This window comes from Aulonocara sp. 'chitande type north' Nkhata Bay, linkage group LG3 (genome assembly GCF_057382095.1).
Source record: "Aulonocara sp. 'chitande type north' Nkhata Bay isolate Kocher_YH1m ecotype deep benthic linkage group LG3, A_spYH_male_GT1.1, whole genome shotgun sequence".
Taxonomy (NCBI): Eukaryota; Metazoa; Chordata; class Actinopteri; order Cichliformes; family Cichlidae; genus Aulonocara; species Aulonocara sp. 'chitande type north' Nkhata Bay.
Window position 1 is genome coordinate 7,926,917 of NC_141346.1, and position 10,606 is coordinate 7,937,522.

A 10,606-nucleotide genomic window follows, 5' to 3' on the forward strand; every position below is an offset into this window, starting at 1 on the left:
CTGTCCACTCTAACAGAAGACACCATTCCTCAAGGGCCAACAGTTCTCGCTCACCAACATCATAATTTCACTCAGTAGGGGTTGAACCATGGGAAAAAAGGCACAGGCTTGTAGCATCAGTTGAGGCATCAGCCTCAGCATTGAATGGTTTGCTAGTGTCTGGATGAGTCAGGATGTACAGAAGTGAACAGATGTTTTAGTTGCCTAAAGGCTGAGTCTGCCTCAGGTGACCAAGTGAAAAGGATGTCCGAGAAGTGGGCGAGCTGCAGGCAGAGCGACTGGTGGATATAGAGAAAGGTGACAAACTGGCAAAAAGGAGATGTGGATGCTGGTCTTAAATAATGCTATTACATCAACCATGATCTTCAACAGGTAAGCGTTGCAGGTGCACTCATGAATGAATTGTAAATGTGTAATTCTTAAACATATTTAATGGTAATAAACGAAATTTCTGAGTAAAATAATCAATGAATTAATGTAATTGTGCTTTAGGGAATAAACAGCAGGACTTAAACTCAAAGATTAATTTCCATCTAGAGCTGTAGTTTTTCCCAAAGACAATTTGATGTTGGTGTTGGTCTGATGGAAATGTAGCTGCTGTTACAGTAACAGCTGGTTCTTCAGTGAGAGGAGCAAAAAACGCACATCTATGATCCATTTGAATTTTTTGGTCTGCAAAAAAGTGAATACACCTTAACAAAACCTGTGTTTGTGTGACTGCATTACACTCCCACTGCTAGGGAACCTGAACAATAACCAGAACAAAGTCTGAAATAAAAGCTGCCAAACAACTGCACGACTGAGCCACGCTTTATTTTATAGAATTAACAAAAGGTTTTATGTTGTGACATGTGAAGGTGAAAATGATGCAAAACCTGTTTAATAGCTTTTGACCTGAAGGCAGGATTACAGTTTAACTCTGGAATGAAACACACCTCAGTCACAGGTGAAACAGCAACATTTTACTCCTCCCCTTACGTCACTCAAATGCAACAAACCAGGAAACAGGAAGTTCTTTGTCCTCAGTAAAGAGAGACGCACAGACGATCAGACTGAGCTAAGACCAAACTAGCAGCTTCCTCTGAGTGAGTCCAGCTACAGGAGAGAAAAGTGGAAAACTCCAACACTGCTGCTTCAAGCTGCTGACGCTCCACACACTGAATGTGAGTTTGAGCAAAAACACGACTCAAAGGAAGTTACAGTGAAGGTGGTAGAGGAGGGAGGGGAGCCAGGACTGACTGTACTTCCTGTCTGCTGTTTTCAGCTTCACTCACAGACTCAATGGCTTCCAGATCAGAGGAGGATCTCTGCTGTCCGGTCTGTCAGGAGGTCTTCAGAGATCCTGTTCTTCTGTCATGTAGCCACAGCTTTTGTAAAGACTGTCTGAAGAGATGGTGGAAAGAGAGACCAACACACGAGTGTCCAGTTTGTAACAGAAGATCTTCAAGGGAGGATCCACCTTTTAATCTGGCTTTAAAGAACCTGCGTGAGTCGTTCTTACAGGAGAGAGATCAGAGAGCTTCAGAGGCTCTCTGCAGTCTGCACTCTGAGAAACTCAAACTCTTCTGTCTGGACCATCAGCAGCCAGTGTGTGTCGTCTGCAGAGACTCAGAAAAACACACCAATCACAGATTCAGACCCATCGATGAAGCTGCACAACAACACAAGAAGGGACTTCAGGAAACTCTGGAGCCCTTAAAGAAGAAGTTAAAGGTTTGTGAAGAAGTTCAAGTGAAGTTTGATCAAACAGCAGAACACATTAAGGTCCAGGCCCGACACACAGAGAGGCAGATTAAGGAGCAGTTTAAGGAGCTTCACCAGTTTCTAGCAGAGGAAGAGGAGGCCAGGCTGGCTGCACTGAGGGAGGAAGAGGAGCAGAAGAGTGGGATGATGAAGGAGAAGATGGAGGCTCTGAGCAGAGAGATAGCAGCTCTTTCAGACACAGTCAGAGCCACAGAGGAGGAGCTGAGAGCTGAAGACGTCTCATTCCTGCACAACTACAAGGCTGCAGTGGAAAGAGTCCAGCGCTGCCCCCTGCTGGATGATCCACAGCTGCCCTCAGGAGCTCTGATAGACCAGGCCAAACACCTGGGCAACCTGACCTTCAACATCTGGAACAACATGAAGGACATGGTCTCCTACACTCCTCTCATTCTGGACCCAAACACTGCTCATCCAGAACTCATCCTGTCTGAAGATCTGACCAGTGTGAGATATGGAGGAGAGAAGCAGCAGCTTCCTGATAATCCAGAGAGGTTTGATTTGTTCTACTCTGTCCTGGGCTCTGAGGGCTTTAACTCAGGGACTCACAGCTGGGATGTTGAAGTTGGAGACAGTAAAGGGTGGGAACTGGGTGTGTTAGCAGAGTCTGTGCAGAGGAAGGGACTGATACAGTCTGGATTATGGAGAATATGGTTCTATGAAGGTAAATACTCAGCACGCTCACCATCAGCTCCATCCACTGCTCTCTCAGTCCAGAAGAAGCTCCAGAGGATCAGAGTGAATCTGGACTGGAACAGAGGAAAGCTGTCGTTCTCTGATCCTGATACTAACACACACATACACACCTTCACACACACTTTCACTCACAGGATGTTCCCATATATTCAAACTTTGCGTAAAGTGAAGGTGTGTCCGTTGAAGGTGTCAGTGCACTAAAAAAAGAGCATGTTGGATTTACTTAATTCATTAGTGGACATTGGTTGCACACATTTTTTTTTGCTTTGGCAGAAACTTACACAACTTATTTAAATCAACACACCTGATTCATATTCAATAATACGGAATATTTTAGTCCTTCACAATTTTGTCATTTTATTGCAACACTATTCAATAACTGTTACCCCAATACTACTTGGTGACTTAAATACTACATGTTGTCTTCATATTACATATGACATGTTCAACAAAGTCTAGAGTCTGGCTAACATAAAAATTGAATGGATTTACAACAACTACCATTCTCCTATCTTTATCCGGGTTGTAGGGCTTACGTTGCGATAGGTTAAGCCGCAGGGTACACCCTGGACAGCTCTATCACATAGAGATAAACAACCATTTGCACTCACATTCATAGGCAATTTGGAATAACCAACACACCCAACTCCAATTGTGTGACTGTTAACTGTGGGAGAAAACCAGAATACCCAGAGGGAACCCACTGCAAACTAGCCAGACTGTGGATTTGAACTTAGGACCTTCTTGCGGTGAGGTAACTGCCCTAAACACAATGCCACCATTCCAGACTTAATGAGAGCAGGAAAGCTATGATTACAAGGCTTGATGCAGCTTTTTCTGTAGGTTTTTGTCCTGCAGTTTGAAATCTTGTGCGATCTTGTTGATTTCATGAGTCCAGCAACTAACCACTCTTCTCGTTTGGCTCTTGGCGAAGGCAGTCGCACTTTTCTCCTCTCCTCCTCTCCCTTATCTTCCCTGCTTAGCCTCTTGTGTCCTTGTCTTGTCTCGTATGTATTACTTTCTCTGGAACACTCTCTCACAGTCTGTGTCTAAAAACCTAAAAGAGAATTAAGGATTTGATCAACTGGTCTCTGAATGCTATTGACACCCTTTTCTCAACAAGAAGTCTGGGCTTGGGAGAGCCCGAGTGCCCTGGAGGGACTTTCCCTGCTGAGTACACGATGTCTCCATGCAGACATGGAGGGTCGTGTGCCTGGCGGGACTGTCGATCGAGGACGCTGAAGATATCTACCTATTCGGAACCATGCAGGGCATCCTGCGTGTGGCGAATAAAATTTGAACTTGAACTTACTAGATTGCATCATGTCATCTCAACAAGAACAAATTAAGTTGATGAATTTCATACAGATCCTACATGATTTCATTACGTTCACCACAAAAACATGAAATTATTTTGTTCAAATTATAAGTTCGATTTTTGTAAATGTAAGAACCAACCAATTTCCTTTTTGGTATACCAACAAAAGTAGAGGTGACTGCTTGACTTGACTGAGATGGATACCTTCCTCAAACCACAATCTGAAGCTCACGAGTGGAAATTGCATGCGGTGTTGGGAGATTTAGCATTGTTACATTACTGACTTATTTCCCTCAAACATGATATGAACAATTTTATATACCCTCTCTGCATATCATGTAATTTCTACACTATATAGTTACACTTAACTTTAACCCTTTAAAGCCGGTCGGAGCGGACACGCTCCATTTTGCGTAACTATTTTAAAATACCGGTAGGACTGCAACCACGTGAGCTAGCGCAATAATTTTTTTTGCATATGAAACCGGAGGAGTTGTACTTACATCTTATGCCATCAGCTTGTCCTAGGTCACAGTTTCCTTCCACATATAGCTTTGCAAAAACTGCATAAAAAGCACTTGCAGCAACGAAAACATAATATTCCAGAAACACACTTTGCCGATCCGATCATCTGTTCATAACACTTCCTACGTCCATCAGCGTGAACTGTCGCATGTCCGCCATGACCTGGCCGAAACTGGAAGTGACGTCATTTTGCGGAAATGTAGTTTTTTACCATCAGGGCCTCAGGGCCTATACTGGTGTTTTTAAAAGTTATGTTTGACTTTATGACTTTCTGTGTCGTTTCTGGGATGCTTAGGACTCATATTGCACTGCTGGAAATAGTTTATTTTGATGCATTTGCTGCTTTTTTGCAAATTTGCATTATAATATTTATTTTGGTTTTTCCTGCAGTATATGAAAATTGGTGTATTTCAAAAATAAAACTATAAAGACACTCAAAATAAGTTTCCTGTGGTGGGAAACAATTTTGTGCAACTTTTTTGTATTTACAGTTTTGAGGGATAAGCCTCTTAAATTTCTCTAACTACAAATATATGTTAAAAAACCAAAAACGATTTTCAATTTTTTTGTAGTTTATTGCACTTTTTTGCAATTTATGTAAGTACTATGCACTTAATGCATGCATATTATTAAAATTTGGGCTATAATGGTTGTATTGATGTATAGCAACTTGAAATGCTCCCAAAAATGGCTCCACAGCATGTAAAAATATAATATAAGCTCTGGCGGACTTGGTTCTATGGTAGGTCTTAAAGGGTTAAAGTATAAGGCAATTGTGTTGAATTCAGGCAAGATGCTTACATAAATTCAAGAGATGGCCAATCCCTTTTTTGAGGATGATGATATTTCTAATGTTGTTTCCTGTCAGTGAGTTGAAGCTGTTAAACTGCAGCTGTCCTCCTGCTGCCTCGTTGTTCCAAAGCTCTTTGTTTCTCTTTTAGTTCTCACTGTTTCTTTCTGTTTCTGCTGTCCACCTTTTCACATGGAAAATCATTTCACTGTTTCTCACTGAATGACTCCCCAAACTAGATTTGAAATTCTATCAAGTTTCTAATCATTACAAGTGATTCATGTTTCTATTTGATGTGTAAATGGAGATGATTTAGTTTGCTGGGATATGGACTGACATGTGTTGAATGGGAGGAGCAGTTTGTTGTTGTCTTCTTGTCTGTTTATGACAACAATAAATATGTTGTTGAAACAATGATTCATGTTTAACTCCATATATGAAATGTTTCTGATCTTTGAATTCTGTTTGATTAAAGACTTTCTTCATGACACAAATGAGATTTCAGTGTATTAATAGAACTAAATAAGCTCAGAGTTGAAAGGCTGGAGTATTATGTACGTGCTTCACTGTCAGGATCTTCAGGGGGATTCAAAGGGAAACATCAAACTGCTGTAATGAGATAAACTTGTATAAAAGGCCCCAAAGTTCATAGAATAGTTTTATTGGTGTTTATAAGTTTATATAAGTTCATTTAATGTTCAGTCTTCTGTCAGTTTGGGCCAGCCCACCTTCTAGTGACGATTAATAAGGTGGGCAGTTTAATGTCGGATGAGCAGTGTTGGTCCGGAGGGGGTGCACTGAATGGGGAATGTTATGTGTGCGTAAATGACAAGTAAGTATTGGCCTGTGTTGTATTTTGCCATTGTGTCAGTACTGTAGTATGTTACCATTTAGGAGCTAATGTAGTCCATAGTTGGAGTGGTAGGCCACGCATGCAACGCGTGAGTTCACCCTCATTTCATATGCTAATTCATGTTGTTAGCTTACCCCGGTTTAGCTTTGTTGATGCATGACGGTCGCTCGTATGTCCATAACGTCATTCCTGTGTTATCAGACCTTCTCTGTATGTTGTATGTGATGCTTGTGATTGTTTACTTTAAAGTAGCGGAGTTTGTAGCGAACAATTAGGTACGAGGATTAATAAAATAGCAAACATAGTTCGACCGGAAGTATGGCGTTCCTGCTTGCCCTTCGCAATAAGAGCATTACAGCTGATTATAATGCGGACGCTTTACTTTTTTTTATATTATAACTACCGGAAGTTCCTATGTCCCCACGGTAACTTAACCTCGCACTAATGCCGTTTAGTTGCATAGTGTGAGCAGTTTGAAGTGTACTATATTTTTGTGATCTTTATATTTAATTATGTTAACTATATTGTATTATGTCTGTATTTGAGTGTTTTACTTGTCTATTCTCTTTATTTATCGTTATTTCCATTGTTTATTTCCTTTGTAGAAAACCACACACACACACCTATGTACACCCGCTGTGTTTACAGCCCCAGAAATTGAGTGGTGACAATAAAGTGCCTCAAACCTCAAGCTCCCTTCTTCTCTCATACACTGGGACAATTTGGCCTTCAGTGGTGATCTGGCCGACACACCGGGGTGACCGTAGTGCTCAAAGACTGAATCAGTGCCACAGCCGTGCCTATCTTTGATATCTCCACTACAAAACTAGTTGTGCTGAACACACTTATCACACTTTGTCTCCATCCCGGATCATCAGAATATAATGAACATGTGTGAAGAGCCGACAAATGCTGCTCCCCTCTCAGCATGATGAGCTCCAACCTTTGTTAACAGGAAAACAGGAAACATGAGGCAGCTTTCAGAGACAGTAACCAACTGTGGCCACAAGATGGCAGCAGCTGATCTGAGATCCTTTATTGGACAGAATGATTCTGCTCTGTGACGTCATCAGATATATATATATATATATATATATATATATATATGCATTTATTACTTCCAGGCTGGACTACTGTAATTCATTATTATCAAGATGTCCAAAAAACTCATTGAAAAGCCTTCAGCTAATTCAAAATGCTGCAGCAAGAGTCCTGACAGGGACTAGAAAGAGAGAGCATATTTCTCCTGTTTTGGCTTCCCTTCATTGGCTTCCTGTTAAATCCAGAATTGAATTCAAAATCCTGCTCCTCACATACAAGGTCTTAAATAATCAGGCCCCATCTTATCTTAATGACCTTGTGGTACCATATCACCCTATTAGAGCACTTCGCTCTCGCTCTGCAGGCCTACTTGTTGTTCCTAGAGTATTTAAAAGTAGAATGGGAGGCAGAGCCTTCAGTTTTCAGGCCCCTCTTCTGTGGAATCCGACGGAGTCCGGCACAGTGGGGGTCAGCCATGTCTCCGTGAAGCACAGAATGTTGCAGTCCCTCATGTCACGTTGGAAGGTGACTCTTGCTCTTAGGTCATCGAGCTTGTTCTCCATGGATTGTATGTTGGCCAGTAGGATACTGGGCAGTGGTGCGCAATGCGCCTGCTGTCTCAGTCTGTTCCTAATGCCAGCGCGTTTCCCCCGGCGCTTCTTTGTTCTACGCCTCGGATGAGCGCCCCGTCCTTTGTTGTTCTCCGCGCCGCGTAGAATCTCTGGCGGCCAGGATGGGTCGGGTTTAAAATTGTCCAAGATTAGATGTGCAACCTTGTCACCGATGTTTACAAGTGATCTGCTGTCGTATACTATAAGATTAGAGGATTTTGGGATGTCAACCAGGGCAAAAAAAAAGTAAAAAACAAGAAAAGTGGATAGTCGGAGCAGAGCGGTCAGGAAGGCGTCTGGACATGGCCGCGCCATCTTGAAAAGTTTGTTAAGTTTCCCCCTGTCCCTCTCTGCCATTCCACCACTCCAACATAAAAGAGAGCAGAAAACCCAGGTATTTATACTCCTCCACCATTTCAATTGCCAAATCCTGGATGTTCACTGGTGTAATAGGGGGTGGCCTCTTGCTGAAGTCACTCACTAGCTCCTTCATTTTGCTGGCATTGATGCGATTACTGTGTATCAGGTGTCACTGCATGGTTATTTTTAATTTATATTTTAGGTTTTTAACAGATTTCTGTTCATTCACACATAAACATATTTATTTTATGTATTTTTGTATTTTAACTTCCACTTAGTCTCAGTAATAAATTAATGATGTAAATCTCTAATAAACAACACTGTAAAGTTCCAAAATAATGGGCTTGTTCATATGCAGCATCTTTTCTACTCTCCCTGAGCACTCAACATGCCTCATTCCACACATCTATACAATCATTTCACAACTACAACATTTCTTCTATCATAAATTGACACAGAAGGATCCATCAGAGACAGAGCAGCCAGGGATTGAACCACCAACTTCCTGAGCTACAGCCACGCCCAATGTACTGAGCAGACAACTCAGGAATATTTTGCTGGTTGTTTGAATGATGATCATGATTTAGGTTTAGGACGACTTAAAATTTATATTTTAGTGAATACAAAAATTATTTTTAGCTGACCCTGAAGACCCTGGAGTGGTTGTTTCTGGCTCAATTTCGGCACCTGGTGAGCTCATCAGTGGACCCACTTCAGTTTGCCTACCAACCTAGCATTGGAGCAGATGATGCTGACCCAATGCTTTGTGGACTGGTGCCAGCTGAACTACCTCCAGATTAACACCAGTAAAACCAAGGAGCTGGTGGTAGACTTCCGCAGGCACAAACAACCTCCACTGCAACCACTGAACATCCGAGGTATGAATACTGAGGCTGTGGACAGCTACAGGTACCTTGGTGTTCATCTGAACAACAAACTGGACTGGACTCCTAATTCAGATGCCCTTTACAGGAAAGGGCAGAGTCTCTACCTGCTGTGGAGACTCAGGTCTTTTGGAGTGGAGGGCCCACTCCTGAAGAGCTTCTATGACTCTGTGGTGGCCTCAGCTATCTTTTGTGGTGTGGTCTGCTGGGGTTTCCAACATCTCAACCGGGGACAGGAAGAGACTGAACAGGCTGATCAGAAGGGTCAGCTCTGTTCTAGGATGCCCTCTGGACCCAGTGGAGGTGGTGAGTGACAGGAGAACGGCGGCTAAGCTGTCATTCCTGATGGACAACATCTCCCACCCCATGCAGCAGACTGTGACAGCACTGAGCAGCTCCTTCAGTGGCTGCGGCACCCACGGTGTGGGACGGAGAGATTTCACAGGTCTTTCCTCCCCACTGCTGTCAGACTCCACAACAAAGACTTTAACTGATCAAACACACACATCCACACATGTGCAATAAGACTAAGTGCAATACTCTTTTTCTGACAAAGTTGTATTTTTACTCAGTTACATATAGAATTTGTATTGTATTTTTATCCTGTTGTATATTTTATTCTACTGTATATAGTATTTTATTTTATTCTGTACAGTTTTGTATTCTTATTGTATTCTATTTTTTGCTATATAACCTTTGCACTGTAAATTGGCCTGCTTTTGTATAGCGCTTTTCTAGTCCCTAAGGACCCCAAAGAGCTTCACACTACATTCAGGCATTCACCCACACACATTCACACACTGGTGATGGCAGCTACATTGTAGCCACAGCTGCCCTGGGGCGCACTGACAGAGGCGAGGCTGCCGGACACTGGCGCCACCGGGCCCTCTGACCACCACCAGTAGGCAAACATGGGGTTAGTATCTTGCCCAAGGATATTTGGCATGCAGCCAGGAGGCAACCTGGGATCGAACCACTGACCTTCTGATTAGTGGCTGACCTGCTCTGCCACCTGAGCTACAGACACCCACTTCCTGCTGTGGCAAAACAAATTTCCCACATGTAGGACAAATAATGCTTATCTTATCTTATCTTATCTTAGAAGCTTAAGCGTTCCCATCCCTGAGATTCAGTGACAAACTCTACAGTGTCCTTAACGCATGGAGACAAATGACGAGCACAGACTCAACAATCCTTCCCCACTTAATCCTACTAACAACTGCGCCTGTTCCTAGAACCACGCCTGAGTTAATTTGCTTTGTTTTTTTTAAACTTATTAACAGCTTGATTTTCCTAATGGTTTGCATGTTGGTGAAGCAGAATCATTTTAGCGTAACCTTGCGTGTGTTTCTTTAAGCATCGAGGCACACCATTTACAGAATTCCTGGTTTTTAAAAAGCACAGGTATGGTCACATGGCCAAAAATACCATAATATTTAGTTTTGGGAGTGACACCACTTCCAGCTACATGTAGTTGTTTTATTGTCAATAAAAGTCTTTGAAACGTGTTAAATAAAAGTTTAACACTTTGATGCCACTGCAAAAACGTTTCATGACTGTATAGAAAAAACCTGTTGCCTCACAGGTTCTGTAGAACATATCTGCAAGTCCACTTGCTACCTTTTTGTAAATTACAAATAGGAACACTTGAAGACATTTACATATACAGTATTCAGTTTGAAGCATTAAATTGAAACATTTTCCTGCTCAACAATTTTTCTTAAGATCTCCAATCAGAGAAGCTAAGGGGATAATCAATAAACTGGT

At 42.2% G+C, this 10,606-nt stretch overlaps 1 protein-coding gene across 1 annotated transcript; it reads left to right on the forward strand.

Moving 5' to 3' along the window:
* Nucleotides 1–1,281: 1,281 nt before the first annotated feature.
* LOC147333764 (nuclear factor 7, brain-like) lies at nt 1,282–5,320 on the forward strand. The gene has a single exon (XM_086269779.1). It carries the CDS (start codon nt 1,282–1,284, stop codon nt 2,656–2,658), a length of 1,377 nt encoding a protein of 458 aa, XP_086125905.1. The 3' UTR covers nt 2,659–5,320.
* Nucleotides 5,321–10,606: the final 5,286 nt, after the last annotated feature.

Excerpts from the sequence above, each read along its gene's own strand:
- LOC147333764 (XM_086269779.1), top strand. The coding sequence starts at position 1,282 with ATGGCTTCCAGATCAGAGGAGGATCTCTGCTGTCCGGTCTGTCAGGAG.